This window comes from Acomys russatus, chromosome 17 (assembly GCF_903995435.1).
Source record: "Acomys russatus chromosome 17, mAcoRus1.1, whole genome shotgun sequence".
Lineage (NCBI taxonomy): Eukaryota > Metazoa > Chordata > Mammalia > Rodentia > Muridae > Acomys > Acomys russatus.
In genome coordinates, this window is record NC_067153.1 from 4,366,564 (window position 1) to 4,383,749 (window position 17,186).

At 46.1% G+C, this 17,186-nt stretch overlaps 1 protein-coding gene across 1 annotated transcript in view; it reads left to right on the forward strand.

The window, feature by feature from the left end:
* The window catches only part of Grhl2 (grainyhead like transcription factor 2), a 135,659-nt gene that overhangs the window by 47,788 nt on the left and 70,685 nt on the right, over positions 1-17,186 (forward strand). The window contains exons 4-7 of the mRNA XM_051159481.1: positions 1,454-1,847; positions 10,425-10,480; positions 11,842-11,998; positions 14,219-14,330. Coding sequence (XP_051015438.1) covers positions 1,454-1,847; positions 10,425-10,480; positions 11,842-11,998; positions 14,219-14,330 — 719 coding nt within the window. The remainder of the gene's footprint in view (positions 1-1,453; positions 1,848-10,424; positions 10,481-11,841; positions 11,999-14,218; positions 14,331-17,186) is intronic.

The window sequence follows — 17,186 nt, forward strand, 5'->3', positions numbered from 1 at the left end:
CCCATCCCGGGTAGCGGTGCAGCAGGGTTAGGTGTTTGCTATTTTTCCTTGATCTCTGCCACATTCCTTCAACCACCTTAAAAAAATCCCACTGTTGCCAGGCATGGTGGCACACGCCTTTAGTCCCAGCACTCAGGAGGCAGAGGCAGGCTGATTTCTGAATTTGAGGCCAGCCTGATCTACAAAGCGAGTTCTAGGACAACCAGGATTATTTCACAGAGAAACTCTGTCCTTGAAAAACCAAAACCAAATGGAAAAAAAAAAAAATCTCACTGTCAAATCATTTTACCTTTATTTTCACTTGTATCTCTAAAAACTGAGGTCATTTTATTAAATAAACTTAAAATCTTATCAAGAGCGAAATTAACAATATTAAATGTTGCCAAATTCACAGACTGCAGTCAGCTGCCTCAAAAGTCACTTTGATTTACTCAAGTTAAGATCCAAATAATATCATATACTACCCTACCCATCATGATTCAGAGTTTACCTATTTCTTTAAGACAGCGCTTCACTGTGTAACCCTGGCTGGCCTAGGTTGACCAGGCTAGCCTTGAACTTGAGGATCGATCTGCCTCTGGCTCCCGAGTGCTGGTATTAAGGCACGAACCATCATGCAGGCTGGTGGCTGGGGTTTTAGAAGTCCCTTTTAATCTAGGCCGGTCCATGCACACTTCCCCCTCTTTTGTGCTCCTGCCTAGTTGTTAAGCTGCCCTTGTCCGTGGGACCTGCCTCTGTGTGTTTTTCTGGCCTCGTTCATGGGACCTGCCTCTGTGTGTCTCTCTGGCCTCGTCCATGGGACCTGCCTCTGTGTGTCTCTCTGGCCTCGTCCATGGGACCTGCCTCTGTGTGTCTCTCTGGCCCTCCGTGGGACCTGCCTCTGTGTATCTTTCTGGCCTCATCTGTGGGACCTGCCTCTGTGTGTCTCTCTGGCCTCGTCCATGGGACCTGCCTCTGTGTGTCTCTCTGGCCTTGTCCATGGGACCTGCCTCTGTGTATCTTTCTGGCCTCGTCCGTGGGACCTGCCTCTGTGTGTCTTTCTGGTTGTCTTTGATATTCAGGCTCTCAACGCTTCTATTTTCTGAAAGCTGGAAGATAAAAGTCAAGACATGATAAAATTTAGGGCCACCTTTTTAAAATTATTATTATTTTATAAAGTGGTATGTACGTACCTACATTGTTTTTTAAAAATAATTTATTTATGTTTATTTTATGTATATTGATGTTTTTCCTGTATGTGTGTCTGTGTGAGGGTGTCAGGTCCCTTGGAACTGGAGTTACAGACAGTTGTGAGCTGCCTTGTGGGTGCTGAGAATTGAACCCAGGTCCTCTGGAAGAGCAGCCAGTGCTCTTAACCGCGCCATCTCTCCAGCCCCTGCATTGTTTGTTTTTATCAGTTTTTTAAAAGTGGAGATTTATTCTTTTTTATCGTGTCATGGGTCTGAACACACAGAAACTGTCTCGGCACCAGTGAAGCCCAGAGCAACTTGAGCGGAGGCGAGAGCCGAGTGCAGGTCTTGAAGACTGTCCCAGTGAACCTCTGCCTAAGTCAAGACCACGTCGAGAGTTCCAAGCGCGAGCAGTACAGCGTGTCCATCACAGAGAGCCCGGCGGTCATCCCCGTGTCAGGCATCACCGTGGTGAAAGCTGAGGATTTCACACCGGTGTTCATGGCTCCCCCGGTGCACTATCCCCGCGCGGATGGCGAGGAGCAGCGGGTCGTTATATTTGAACAGACTCAGTATGACCTGCCCTCTATAGCCGGCCACAGTTCCTATCTCAAGGATGACCAGCGCAGCACGCCTGACAGCACCTTCAGTGAGAGCTTCAAAGATGGGGCCTCAGAGGTGAGTCCCGCTTCACACCCAACCCAGAACCCCCAGCTAATCTCCGTTTTTCCATTCAAGAGATTAAATAAAATTGAGGGGCTAGCTACTCTTTTTTTTTTTTTTACTTTTAAAATTTTTATTTATTTATTTTTATTTCATGTGCATTGGTGTTTTGCCTACATGTGTGTCTGTGTGAGGGTGTCAGATCCTCTGGAACTAGAGTTAGCAGACAGGTGTGAGCTGCCATGTAGATGGCTGGGAATTGAACCCTGGTCCTCCCGAAGAGCAGCCAGTGAGTGCTCTTACCGCCGAACCATCTCTCCAGCCTGACACTTATTATTTTTAATGTGCTTGCTGATAACATGGTATTTGTAAACATGTCAGGTGATGCTTTGTTTCGGTTTAAGTCTTAAACCTTTGAGAGGGGGTTATTAGAAGGTTATGCTGAACTTACCACCTTGATCTCTTTTGAACTCTCCAAAGGGTGGCTGCGGAAAGTGTTGCCCGTCCTAGCTCTCTGCAGCTTTTGCCAGACTGAATACCCGAGAAGTTGGCTGCATTTTCATCTATCCAGTGGGCTTTTATTTGCCTGTACTTTGTAAAGGATAGAGGTCATCTTTTCAGGTTCACAAACATCACAGAACAACGACTTTTGTTTTTAGACTAACAAATTCGAATTTTGATAATTATTTACAACTGGGTAGTCAATGTCGGCAGGAAGTTTTCCCCCTGAAATGAGCCTCCGACCTTGAAGTGCTCTTTCCCTTGGCTCTTGGCAATCACCAATCTGCCTCCGTCACCGTTCTGCTGCCTCTTTTAAAACTTCATGTTTAAGTTGAATGCAATATAATCTTTTACGTTGTCTTCTTTCGTTAGGCGTATTTTTGGATTTATTTATTTTTGCTTATAGGTAAACAGTTTGTAGTTTTAAATTGTGGGTCAGTATTCCAAGTTAAGTGCATATCACAATGTGTTTGCCAGCCCATTAGTTGGTAGGGACTCAGCTGCCACCAGCTCATCACTGTGCCCAATGCTTTTCTGAACAGGCAGGAATATGTCTTTCATTTCTTGTGGGCATCTAGGGCTGGGGTATAAGGCTCACGCCTGCTTCATCAGGTCCGCACATACGGCGTTTATGAGTTGTTACTGTCATTCTCGGCCGTGCCGTGATGATGATTCCTGTCTCCCACACCCTCGCCAGGCTTAACTCTGCTCAGCTTCAGGCATTTTAGTGATTATTTGGCGGTGTCCACTCTTTTCCCAGTCTGCATCTGTCCGATGGCTCGTGAGTCTGAGTACTGTTCCGTGTGACTCACCCTTCCCTGTGTCTTACGTGGAGTGTCCGTTCAATTCTTTGGGCGATTTACGTTTCTCTTATTGAGTTGTAAAGTGTTCTTTTTGGCCACGGGAACAAATATAAGCCGTCTACATGCTTTTAATCCCAGAGTCTTTTGTGCTCTTAATTGTGTCATTTAAAGAGTGTCATTATATAATCAAGTCAATTTTATTTTATTAAATTTGTCTTTTATAGTTTATTCTTTTAAATATTAAGATGTCTTCTTCTAACCTGATGCCCCAACAGTTTTCTCCTGTGTGTGTGCCCTAACCAATATCTCAAAATTTTTTGCTTATATGTGCACATGTGTGTCTAAACAATTTTCTCATTTGTGTGTGTCTAAACCAGTGTTTCAACAACCTTCTCATGTATGTGGTTAAACCAGTCTCTCAACAATTTTCTTATATGTCCATTTCTGGACTGCTACTAGTCTCCCCCTTACATGTAGTTTTCTGATCCACCTTAAAAATAATTTTATAATTTTTTTCTAAATTTACTAATTTATCTATTGTTTCGAGACAGGGTCTATATATCCCTGATTGTCCTGGAACTTGCTATGTGGACCAGGCTGTCCTCAGATTCACAGTGCTTTCCACCTGTCTCTGCCTCTCCAGTGCTAGGATTAAAAGCATGCACCAATATACCTGGTTCTAAATTTATTTTTTATTATTACTACTATTATTTATATTATTATTACCACTACTATTACTATTATTACTAATTTATTATTATTACTATTATTATTATTAGGTTTTTGAGACAGGGTTTCTCTGTGTACACCTGTGTGTCTTGGAACTCACTCTGTAGACGAGTCTGGCCTCAAATCCAGAGATCCGCCTGCCTCAGCCTCCTAAGTGCTGAAATTAAAGGTGTGTACTGCCACCGCCCAGCCTAATTATTATTATTTTTCGTGTGTGTGTGTGTGTGTGTGTGTGTGTGTGTGTGTGTGTGTGTGTCTGTGCACACACTCACGTGGACACATGGAGATGGAGGTCAGAAGACAGCTTTCGAGACTCATTTCTTTGTTTCCACCATGTAGAGCTGAACTTAGCTTGACACTGAACTCAGCTTGTCAGACTTGGTGGCCCTGACCTGCTGAGCCATTTCTGTGGCTTTATGAGGCATGGTATGAAGCAAGGCTCAAGATCTCATTGTACATGGATACCGAGTTGTTCCAGGGCCATTTATTGAGTTTAAAAAGATATTTCTGTGTCCATTTACTTGCCATGGAATCTTCTTAGAATGTCTGTTGATGATGTCATCATTAGCTGCCTCTCCAGTTCTTGGCTTAGACTGTGCAATGAGCATGCGCTTTTCTGTCATCCGGGAGCAGCGCCTCCCATGAGAAATGAGTCGCTTTGACATTTTCAGCTCGCCTGGGCCTATAAAAGTAGGGTGTGGGGGACTGCGGGTTTTTCAAAGAAAGGCAAGTGCATTGGCAGATACCAAGTGCCCTCATCTGGTGCCCTGTACCAGTGCCATTGGGACAGAAATACCTAAGAGCCGGGAGCCACACGTGACAACGGCTTTATTGTTACATGGCAGAGGGGTGAACGGGCTACTACATACAAGTTTGCTTTCATGACAGCCTGGCCCTCTCAGTACTGGGCATCGATTTGCTCAGGAGGGCTGCCCTCATGATCCACCTCTAAACACTCCCGTGTTGGGGATCAAGTTCTTACACATGCGTTTTAGGGGACACAGTCACATCGCAGCAGCAGCATTCATGATTGTCACCTGTGTTTTCTCAGTGAGGAAGATCAGGCACAAGAGGCACTTACATCAGTCACTGCAGCCAGATGGCAAAGTGTCTGCTCCAACGCCCGACTCTCGTCTCTCTGCCATGGAGAAGGGTCTGTGGAATTAGAGAGAGTCTCATTAATTCTATCACACAAGACAGTGGCCCACCTAATGCTCGTTTAGAATCTGAGTGTCCCTTATCTCTCTCAACAGATATTGCTTACCATTCAGGTAGGGACCAGAGGCACCACGCGGCTGCCAGGAGCAGCGGCTCTCACAGGTGCACCGGCAACCCTGCCACCGTCGGCACCGGAGGCTCATGAACCCAGGAGTGACCGCAATCAGATCTAAGAAATTCTCTGCCCTTGGGGGGCTATCACGTTTCTTTAAATTTGGTAGTTTTACAACTAGGCTTTTAATGACCTTGTAATAAAAAGGGGAAAAAAATTCTGCTTCTTATGTGACTTCGCTTAAGATCAACAACAGCCTTTTGTAGTTTTTAAACTGAGTAAAGGATCTTGTAGTCTGATATTGTTGAGCACTTGACTTGCCCGCCCCCCCCCCCAATAGTTAGGGGTGCTCTTGGAGAAAAGCAAATAGGTGAAACCATCATTTGGTCCCGTGGGAGGTCCATGGTTTTCCGAGAGAGGATCTGTTAGTCACAGAAGAGTGTGTGGCTCTGGACCAGCGGACTGTCACACCACTGGGGGGATACGTTATCAGATGTGCGTGTGGTTTAGATAAAGAAGGCGGTGAAAGGAAGCTATTGTGCTGGGGGCTTGCTTTGGAGTCCACGAGGTAGCAAACTTTCTGGAAGCCGAAAGGGAGGCTCTGCTCACTCCAGTCAGCAGTCATGTCTGGGACATCAGTGTTTGCTTTGCAGACTAGGTTTCCGCTGAGGTGAACTGAGTCCAACAGTCCATGGATCTGTGACTGTCAGCTGTCTCCTTGCCAGGTGGTCATGGGCGTGAGGGTGAAGTTGTTCACCAGGAAAAGTTGATTAAGCAAAACGTCCAAAAGCCCGTGCTTCTTCTTTTCAGTAAACTATGTCTATGACAATGGTCATTTGTCATCGGAGAGTACTGGAGGGTGGGGTGGGTGGGTGAGGGGGGGCTGGGACTATGTGTGTTGGGGGAGCAGTTTGCATTGGATCTTGTCAAAATGTAGTAAAAACCTGGCCACCTCTGCAATCGTTGCTCTGGAGGTGGCACGCGAGAGAGCCCTGCTTCCTTTGGGCAGCTGTGCTGTTGGCAAAGTGGGTTCAGCTGAGGATGGTGCCTCTCCCACCTCAGCCTTGTTCGTGTGACTGGAAGCGCCGCTGTCAGGAAGTGGCACGGGCTCTCACTTCGGTGTGATGTGTCCTCACAGACCACGCCTGCTCTAGCACAGTGATGGCACAGTTCGAAATGGGAGCTGAACTTGGCCCGGCACACGCTAGGCAAGTGTGCTGTCCTGAGCTACATCCTAACCTTGTGGTTTTTGTTTTTTGTTTTTTGTTTTCTTAAATGAGTGTGATTAATGCTCTCCCCCTACTAGACTAAAAACATTGATTAAAATGGGACCCGCTCTGCTCTCATTTCCTATAGCATCCAGCACATGTGGCTAGACTGCTGGTATTAGGAGAATGTTCAGTATACATGGGCAGACGACTGAAAGAATGACAAAGCTGAACCAGTTGTGAGTGGGGAAAGGTCTAGCACTGTTTAGTCGTACCTGACTTCCCCACAGCTAAAGAAATCTTGTGTCTTGTGGTCTGTTTTTAGCAGGTGTCTTTTCTTTGCCATTTTAAATATGCTGGTGTGAGCACTTGGGAACAGAGGCAGGTGGATCTCTGAGTTTACAAAGCCTGGTTTACAAAGTGAGTTCTAGGACAGCCAGGGCTACACAGAGAAATTCTGTCTAAGGATCAAATATATGTTAGCACATGTTTTAATTAAAAACAGATTTTTTTTTTTTTTTTGCACAGTATGCTCTGATCATTGTTTCCTCTCCCTCATGTCCTCCTAGATCCTCCCCACCTCCCCACTCACCCAATTCTATTACTTCTCTCACTTTAGTAAACAAGAAACAATAAAATAGAGGGAAAGACAGGTGGTGGTGGTGGTGGCGCACACCTTTAATCCCAGCACTAGGAAGGCAGAGACAGGCAGATCTCTGAGTTCGAGGCCATCCTGGTCTACATAGTGAGTCCAGGACAGCCATGGCTACAAGAGAAACCCTGTCTTAAAACAACCAAAAACCAAAAAGAAACAAACACACACACACACACACACACATTCACAGGGGGGAGGGGAGTGGGAGGGAGAGGAAGAGGGCGAGACATTTAAAAACACAAAATTGGGAACCATAACATAAAAGCAAAGGACCAGTAAGGTTAAATAAAAAAAAAAAAAAAAAGCCCAGACACTATGAAACCGACCAAGTGAGCACTTTTGCGATTGTCATACTTTCTAAATGGACCATCTACCTAGTATTTATTTATTTGGTTGGTTGGTTTTGTTTGTTAGTTTTGTTTATTTGAGACAGGGTTTCTCTGTGTAATAGCCCTGGCTGTCCAGGAACCTACTCTCTAGAGCAGGCTAGCCTTGAACTCATGGAGATCTGCCTTCCAGAGGGCTGCGATTAAAGGCATAAGCCACCACCCAGCTTCTACTTAGTTAAAAAAAAAAGATTATAAAAAATATATAAGAATGAAAGAAAAATTAATATTGAAGAAAGATAATCATGCACTTAGCATCAGTTTTCTTTATCCTTGCACACATACATTTATATACTAGAGCAGAATTTTGTTTGTTTTTGTTGTTGTTTGTTTGTTTTTTGTCTGCATTTATTGACAGTGTTTTCAAGTCTAAATTCTCACAGTATCTTATGTTCTCACGTTAGCTGAGAGAGTAAAAACAGACCCACCACAAGTCCAGTGTGTTCAGTCTACTGTCCCACCCCAGGCCACCAAGCTCGAAGGCAGAGAGAGACTCACACAGGCCGCGAACAGTAACCCTCTGTGCTTGTCCAGACTGTTGAAGAGTCCTTGAAGCACTTTTTCCCCCTCAAGACAAGGTTTCTCTGTGTATCCTCGGTTGTCCTGGACTCATTCTGTAGACAACACTGGCCTCAAACTCACAGCGATCCCCCTGCCTCTGCCTCCCGAATGCTGGGATTAAAGGCGAGTACCACCACACCCAACAAGACCAGCTCTTTTACTGAAAACTCAAATAACATTTTCAAGAATTTCTTACACTACAATTAGAATATTCTTCCAAACACCTTTCCTTGAAAGACAACAGTTACAGCGCACTATGCCCCTGTGCACAGCTGAAGCATTGGTTATTTCAAAGGTGCCTAGTTGACTGAGTAAGTGAACATTTAAGTTTTTGTTAACTTAAGCTTAGACAGCACATCTGGCTAGCGGCTACCGCGCTGGACTGTGAGACCTAGACTCTCAGTTCTCTCCTCTCCTGAAGTTGCCCACGACTGTGTTCTTGTCTCTGTCTGTCCCATGTGCTGCCTGTCCTGCCTTGCCTCATGGCGGCCCCCCTTTACCTGCATTGCTTTCTCTCCCTTCCTTCTCTCAAGCCACACCAAAGACGGAAACTCCACAGATTTGTTTTTTCCTGGTAATGTCCAGGTAATTCCGTCTAGGATACATGAATGAATCCATAATTCAACATGGACTTCCACGCATAGTTATTTATTGTATTTTAGTTCAGTTCGTTGTTGCTTCACACATGAATTTATTCCTCTCAACCACTTTTTTTTTGAAGCTAAGATGGCATGTTATATAATTTCCGTGTTTTCTTCTGGAGCCAAACAGATGGTAAAGCCCTAGAAAATTCTCACTGAAGGGTTTGCAGCCTGACTGATTGTAAAAGAAGCACAAACCAACGCACTTGACTCTCCATCAGCGTGCATGGGTTCATGGGGTTGGGTAAACACAGAGGGAAGGCTGTCTTCTTAGATCTGATAAATAAAACCAGATAAGACTTGTAAACCCAGCAGTCGGGGAGGCAGAGGCAGGCGGATCTCTGTGAGTTCAAGGCCAGCCTGGTCTACAAAGAGAATTCCAGGACAGCTAGGGCTACACAGCGAAACCCTGTCTTGAAAAACCTTTTTGGCTCTTCTTTCTTTTTCCTCCTCCTCCTCCTTCTTCTTCGAAGGAGAAAAAAGATGAATAATAACAACAACAACAACAACAACAACAATAAGAATTGTAAACATGTCAACAGAAACTAAGAGCATGCTGAGCTCTGAACATAGTGGGTGGGATTTGTGAAGAACGTTTGAAAACAGCCGAGAGACCCTTTTCTGAAGAAGGAAACTCTTGAACCACGGGACTAAGAGTGGAAATGAGAGAGTGAGGAGGAGGTTCCACAGACAGGTAGCTCAAGGAGCGATAGAGGAAGGGGCAGATATAAGTACATTTGTGTGGACAATACGCAGTATACCCTTTCACCCATAGTACACTTGCCTTATAGATCAAGAGTTAGTGTGAGTAGATGTCAGTCGTCTTCTTCCATTCTGTACGTTTTGGGTACCAAACTCAGGTCCTCAGGCTTGGGGGATGACAACCTTCCCCTTCTGAGTTATCTCACCTACCCCGGCATCAAACTTTGAAACTGTCTAACACACAGAGACGCGTGCACACACACACACAGACACATACACACACACATACACACACACACACAAACCAGGACCCAGGCTACTGTTTGTGTAACACTGTTCTTAGAGCCTGAAAACATCTGGTAGGAGAGATGCTTAGAGGCTGTTACTACTTACTATACTTAATACACAGATAAAATGTTCATTCTGTACGGAGCATGCTTTTAGCGTTTTGCTAGCCTGTTTGATGTGCTCACACACTCTGAGTAGACATTTAACAGGAAATACCTTACAATTCTATGTAAGTGTCAGGCAAATGAGCTAAGTAAGCCTCGATCCTTGGTGGTCTTATCCTGAAAGCCTTGCTTCCGCTCGGTTGGACTTCTTTTTGTTGTGTCGTTTTTGTCTCTGTAATTGGTCTTTCATTAATTTTGAATTTGTAACATTTGAGAAAAAGTGTTAGAGGTAACAGACAATTGAAAGAAATGGTTTGGGGCTGGAGAGATGGTGCAGAGGTTAAGAGCACTGACTTCTCTTTTGGAGGTCATGAGTTCAATGCCCAGCAACCACATGGTGGCTCACAACCATCTAAAATGAGAGCTGGTGCCCTCCTCTGGCCTGTAGGCATACACGCAAGCAGAACACTGCATATATAATAAATAAATCTTTTTTTTAAAAAAGGAAGAAATGGTTTATGTGTTGGCAGGTGCAGCGCATGATACCTGTAAATATCTTGGAAATATTTTTCCTTTATCCTTGGGAAGTTTTCCTTTCCTAGGAGATGACAAAAAAATGAAATGGGAATAGGATACAGTCACTACGATTGCTGTTATTATCTTATTATCTTACATTTGCGTTTTTCTGTACTTTACATATATTCTCAGCCAATTTGTATTAATTCTACCATTTAAAATTTTCAGAAATTTCGGAGTGCTTCCGTTGGCGCTGAGGAGTATTTGTACGACCAGACGGGAAGGTAGGCTTCAGAGGGTTGCGTTTAACTGACGGAGTTCAACTATTTTTATTTTATTGTTTTATGTTGGAGGTGTTTTTCCTGTGTGGAAGTCTGTGTACCACGAGAACATCTGGTGCCAACAGAGGCCAGGAGGAGGCATTGGATCCCCTGGAACTGGCGTTACAGATGGCTGTGAGCAGTCATGCGGGTGCTGGGAATCAAACCCAGGTCCTCTGGAGGAGCAGCCAGTGCTCTAACCACTGAGCCGTCTCCTCACCTCCATGCCTCAGATTTTTACCAAATAAGAGGAAAAATTTTTAAACCTTAAATGATTATTACTCCCAAAATTAAAATATAGATGAAACATTTCAAAAATATCTAACATAAAAAGCAAAGCCCCCTAATCCTGTAAGCGGGACATTTTAAAAGACCACATTTGTGAGTCATCTTTGCTCCAAGCTTCTGAGGACTGAGGGATGAGCAGGATCACTAACTGGGCCGTGGGGAAGGACTGGTGACTCAGGGAGCACTGGCTTTATTAACGGCCCCTTCTGGAGCTTATCCCTCAGCGCAACCAAACAAGCATTTCTGAAAGAACAAATGGAATAAAACGGCGTGGGTCATACTTACTATTAATCTTAAATAACTGATATGGTCTTCAAATCTAGGGAAAATCAATGGCTTTTTGTTTTATAAATTACATCTTAAAAACATGAGAGGAACTATTTAAGCAAAGATCTTCAGCCCTTTTCTGGAATGGGTTAGACAGTAAACAGCAGACACTACTGTCCCAGCAAAACTTTATTTGCAAAAGCAGGCAGCGAGTCAGTTGTTGCAAGCCATCACCCATAAGGCCCTGACTCGAGATAGCCTCACCCTGAATTCTGCCACAGGTCTTTAAACAAGAAACAGGCAGCTTTGTGGCACATGCCTACGATGCCAGTCGTTCTGACGTGTGAGGTAGAAGATCACAACCCAGTTCCAGTGCAGTTATGGCTAGACACAAAGAAAACCAGGCAAATACGCAAGCTGAAGAGAGGCACTGCCATTTGGCCTGCTCTTAGGGCAAAAATGAGAACTTCTGTCTAACACTGGATTCCCGAGATCTGCCCAGGGTTCTCTGGCTGTGAGTTTGCCCAGCCCGTCCTGGACTCTCTCCTGACTCAAAACCCCTGGTTTATGGGCCACTGTTAAAAATGTATATTGCACCAGCACTGACCTTTGGTCTGGATGCATTCTTTTTGCTTTATTCCACATTCTGTCTGTAAAATGGAGTAAGTATGTGTTAACATTCATATAAAACACTGGCAATGTGGGGCTGCTCGTGAAGGCAGAAATGTCCAAGTTAGTGAACCGGCCTGCCGTTTGTTTTCTCTTCACAGCGGGACATTTCAGTATACCCTAGAGGCCACCAAATCTCTTCGTCAGAAGCAGGGCGAGGGCCCCATGACCTACCTCAACAAAGGACAGTTCTATGCCATAACGCTCAGTGAGACTGGAGACAACAAATGCTTCCGGCACCCCATCAGCAAAGTCAGGGTATGGACCACAATTCTCAGAATAAAAGCGCACGGTGATCAGAGTGGTGGGATTGTCCTCTCACATTCCTGTGGAAGGCAGGGAGAAAAATCCCAAAATAAAGAATTCAGAAAGTTTGGTGGAAGACAAACTATCGGCTCATAGTTTATCATTTTAATCAGTAACCAATAAACCCCAGGGAAGAAGCTTGGTTGCACTTGCTTTTCCACTGTGTCACGGAACCCCTCTCACGCATTCCCGGCTTGTAGGCTGTGCAGTTGTTTTCAGTTGACCTGTCAATCAGCGTATGTTCGTGAGTGCAGCCTAGGTAGGTTTTTTTTTTTCAGAGAGCATCTCCTGCCAAGTTTTGGACCGTTTTACAGCCCTTACAAAGCCTTCTGCAGCCTCAGGCTTAGCCTGGACTCAAAACTGAGGTATGGTTACCACCAGCTGTAGCTTGGAGGGATTTCAGATTCATGAGTGTTACGGTCATCTGTGGGAAAGGACCCCTGCGTTCTCACTGTCGGCTTTGGAAGTGTGCCTACTACTGCCAGCAGGGCGGCGGTGACCGGATTCTGCCTCGGCTTAAAATTTACAGCAGAATGTAAAGAGCCGCTGGACTTTCCTGGTTTGTTGCAAAAACATCCTCCTGGTCTCTTATAAACTGGCCCATGCCCCTGCACCTGCCGTCCCCAGACCAGCATATTCTGTTCATAGCTGAGTCCTACTGAGCATTTCAGCCTGAGACGTGGGGAATCGTGGCGGGTCTACAGCACAGTGCCTTTGCCACACATGGGCCAAGTTCCCACGCAGGGCGAGCCCACGGGCGGCCGAAAGGTGCCCAGGATGCCGTCCGTCGTGAGGAACATTAGGACATTCCAAACCTGTGGCCAGAACCGTGGTGGAGGACATACTGTATCAACAAGTCTTCCAGTGATAGTGTCCTCCTTGTGTCAGGCACTGTGTCTCCAATAACTTATTGAGACGAACCACAGCTCTTTTTTTTAATAACAATAGTGAAAAAGCACGCTGTACTATTATACCTGCTACTAAGTGCTCCTGACCAAGATGGTCGGCACCGCTGGGGTAGGTACCAGCCTGCCGGCTTCCTGACTCTCCTCAGCACAAGGATGTGCTGCATTGTGCCCGGGGTTCTCAGTCCCATCTCCAGCACACCAGGAAAAGCAGGGTCAACTAGGAACAGTGCTGTGGAGGGAGGGGCTTCCTGGAGGGATGAAAGGCAGAGACCTTCCCTTGGGCTCTCAGTCCAGGCATGGGCATCTGGGATACAGATGTTTTTCTTTTAAAGACAAAGAAAGTCTTGAAAGTCCCCACAGAGATGGATGTTTGCTTCTTTACGGATGGGACCTCTTCCGTTTAAGACAAAAGGTTTGCTGCGTGTTTGTTTTCAGCGCAAACCACTAGCTAACCCCGCAAAATAACAAAGGTGTCGATGACTTCTTTGCCTGGTTTTCAATGATGCTGTGGTAAGATTGACGATGAACTCTGTTTCTCTCGATGCTGTTTCCGGTCTCTGCGCGCTTGTGTGGGTGTGCACGTGCACACTGTGAGAAGTTAGTTGTCTCCTTCCACCCTCAGGGTCAGGCTTGGTGACAAACACCTTAGCTCACTGAGGCACCTCTTTGTCCTGTTCTCTGGCCTTTTTTAGTTTTTCCTTTTTCTTTTTCTTTTTTTTCCTTTTCTTTTCTTTTTTCTTTTTCTCTTTTTTTTTTTTTTTTTGGTGGTGGTGGTGGAGACGGTCAGGGTTTTTCTGTGTAGCTCTGGCTGCCCTGAAGGTTAGTTAGGCTGGCCTCACTCAGAGATCTTTCTGCCTCTGCCTCTCCAGGGCTGAGATTAAAGGCAGGAGCCACCATGCCTGCCTCTTTCTTTCTTTCTTTCTTTCCATATTTTAAATTTATTTTTTAAATTTTTATTTTATTAATTTATTCATATTACATCTCAATGGTTATCCCCTCCTTGTATCCTCCCATTCCTCCCTCCCTCCCGCTTTCCCCTTACTCTTCTCCCCTATGACTGTGACTGAGGGGGACCTCCTCCCCCTGTATATGCTCATAGGGTATCAAGTCTCTTCTTGGTAGCCTGCTATCCTTCCTCTGCCTACCTCTTTCTTAAACAATAAAAGCAATCTACGATAGGGAACTGGCAGAGGTGGGAACCGTATGGGGCAGTGGGGTGCCGCCCGCTCCAGCACAGGGTGACCACCTCTCTTCTCTCCTGCAGAGTGTGGTGATGGTGGTGTTCAGTGAGGACAAGAACCGAGATGAACAGCTCAAGTACTGGAAGTACTGGCACTCCCGGCAGCACACGGCCAAGCAGAGGGTCCTCGACATCGGTAGGTTGCCCACCCCCTAGGCCTTGGCAAGCCGGCCCAGTACAGTGACCTCCTCAGAGGCTTGTGTAGCACTCTGCCATGCCAGGCCCTGAACTGTTCGTGCTGCCAGTGACAGTACATTCGGCAGAGATCAGGGTGGAAGTCAGTCAGGCTGAGCAGTGGACACAAGATTACCCCTTCCATCAGAATAATGGGGCTGGAGAGATGGCTCAGCTGTGAAGAGCACTGGCTGCTCTTCCAGAGGTACTGAGGTCAATTTGCAGCAACGACATGGTGGCTAAGAACCATCTGTAATGGTATCTGATTCCCTCTTCTGGGGTGCATTAAAAACAGAGCACACGTATACATAAAACAAATAGATAAATCTAAAAAACAAATAATAATGCATTTGTAATAACCATCCAGCTTCTGGAATGTTTTCATGTCCCATGTTTGAGCCATACAGATAGTAAGCAGGTCTGATAAATTCTAGCCCCTGTCTATGTGATAAAACCTGGGCCCAGGAGGCTCAGGGCCCCTCGCAAAGGTCCCACGACTGTAGTGATCTCTAGTCCGCAGGTCTGTCCAGAGTCCTTTTCAGGGAGATAGCTATCTGAGAGACCTCTCCTGATAGCCAAGAGGAAATGAGCCTGAGGACTCATTGCTTATGTATTGCTAGGTGCAATGTCTGCTCTCGAGAGACCAATGAGGCCTCTCAACACCAGCACCCAGGGTCTGGACAGAAAGGCAGGCACCGTGCCTCAGAGTCACATAGTTCTTTGTCAAGGTTGGAAAAGGTTGAGCCCTGGAGGGCAGTCCAGATGGTACTCGTGGGCTGGGGAGTCAAAGGGGAGCCACCCAGGAGGAACCAGGACCTGAGAGGAAGCAGGTTTCCACTGGGTGATGGAATCCCAGAGGAACTGCTGCCAGCCAAAAGCTCAGCGCCAGTGGGGCGAGGTGCCCAGGCTTTCCTGCTTCTGAGTTCTCTGCCCGGGCTTCCCAAGAGGTAGACAGAGAGAAACACAAGCCACACAGTAATATATTAAACAGGGAAACTGAGGCAGGGAGAAGCGCCTCCGTGTCAGGCAAGTTGTCCTCAAAATCAGTGTAGTGCTGGCATAAGACTGTTGTCTAACCTGAGCCAGTGTTCTGAAAGCCCAGGCTGCAGCAAGGCACTGGGGAAACTTGCCCTGACCTGTTCTCTAACCGTCTGCAAACAGCGGAGGAGCAATTTTATTTTATTTGAAAAGTTAGTCTTATAATTATTGCCCAAGAAAATGAGAGAAGCAATTAAATAGAAATATGGGCTCAGTTCAAATAAGGCAAATAATAAAGGTGTTTGCTGGCATGCCTGTTGGTTCAACTCCAACACTGTTACAGGGTTCAGTTTTCAGAGACTAGAGCATTTTCTCGCCTCTCTAGTCCTTCCAACAAATCCCTCTTTCTTACCTCCCCTTTTCTCCCTCAGAGAGCCTCACGTGTGTGTGTGTGTGAATACAGAGCTCGCATGTGCAAACCTGTGTATGCACGCACAGCACACACACACAAACACAAACAAACACCTTTGGGCACAAACATGCATGCAGGCAAAACACTCATACACCTTCACACACAAGATAAAACAAGTAAATCTAGCAACAAAAACCAAAAAGACAGTTCCCAAATTTCCACCAGTGTCTGTGGTTAAGTTCAACCCAGCGCTCCAGACATGACCTTCAAGCCGGAATAAGAAACAAAGACAAGACCCCTTTAACTAAAGTTCCTTGTATGTTAAAAAAATAAAAAGTGTGTATGTGTGTGGGCATGAGTGTGCTGCAGTGTTCATGTGAAACAGGGTGGCCTCAAACTAACAGAGATCTGCCTGCCTCTGTCTCAAACTTGCTGGGATTAAAGTGTGCGCCACCGTGCCCAGCAAGGTTGAGCTCTTAATCAGCAATCTTTAGAGTTGGACATCATAGGACTCACAACCCCTAAATTATGCCTGCCACCGTTTTGAGCATGGCAAGCATGGGTCTTCATCTCACTTTGTAGGGTACTGGGATGAGCAGTCTCCACCCCTGTTCCCTCCCTCTCCCTCTCCACCCCTACTCCTGCCAGTGGCCACAGACCTTGCCCCTCCCACAGACCTTGCCCCTCCCATAGACCTTGCCCCTCCCACAGACCTTGCCCCTCCCACTAGGCCTTTCACTTACCCAGCAGGCCCCTACAACTCATGCCCAGGGCTATTTGCCAGCTCTTGCATGGAAGAATTTTTTTGCCTCTCCTTACACAAGCTTATTTTACTTGGACCAGGTTTTCAGCCGTTCTTTCTTTGAGGCCACCCCTCATCTGCTGTGCCTTGAGGCTCTTAGTGAACCCCAGGGGTCCAGTCTGTGCTTCCATGAGAAAGAAAAGGAACCCAAGGCCAAGACAAAGGGAAGGGGGCTCCCAGCCTGGGCCTCTGTCCCCAGACCCTGTCATGTTTCAGCCAAGCTGTACATAGGTCGGCTACCCCCTGCTCAGGAGGATGAACACCTGAGCACCTTGTTCCCTGATCTCCTTCAAATCTTACCAACAAGATCCCTGCCACTGTGTGGTCCCGTTACCCTCCAGTCTCTGCTGTCTTTATTTCACACCTGAACACTTGTCACCAACTCACCTGCTGTGTGTTCACATGTTTGCATTCTTTCCTGTTTCCTCTCTTTCTAGAAGGTAATGTTCCTTGAGAACTGAGACTTGTCCGTTTCATCCCTTACTCTGCCCCATGCTTAGCACAAAGCCCAAGACGTGGTGAGTGTTAGAGTGAACGCACGAGTAGACGCCCTTGTACTGGCCGGGGGTAGGTTGGAAGGAGTGCTCTGTAGCTTAGTGACAGCTGCTCCTTGGGGACCACTGTCT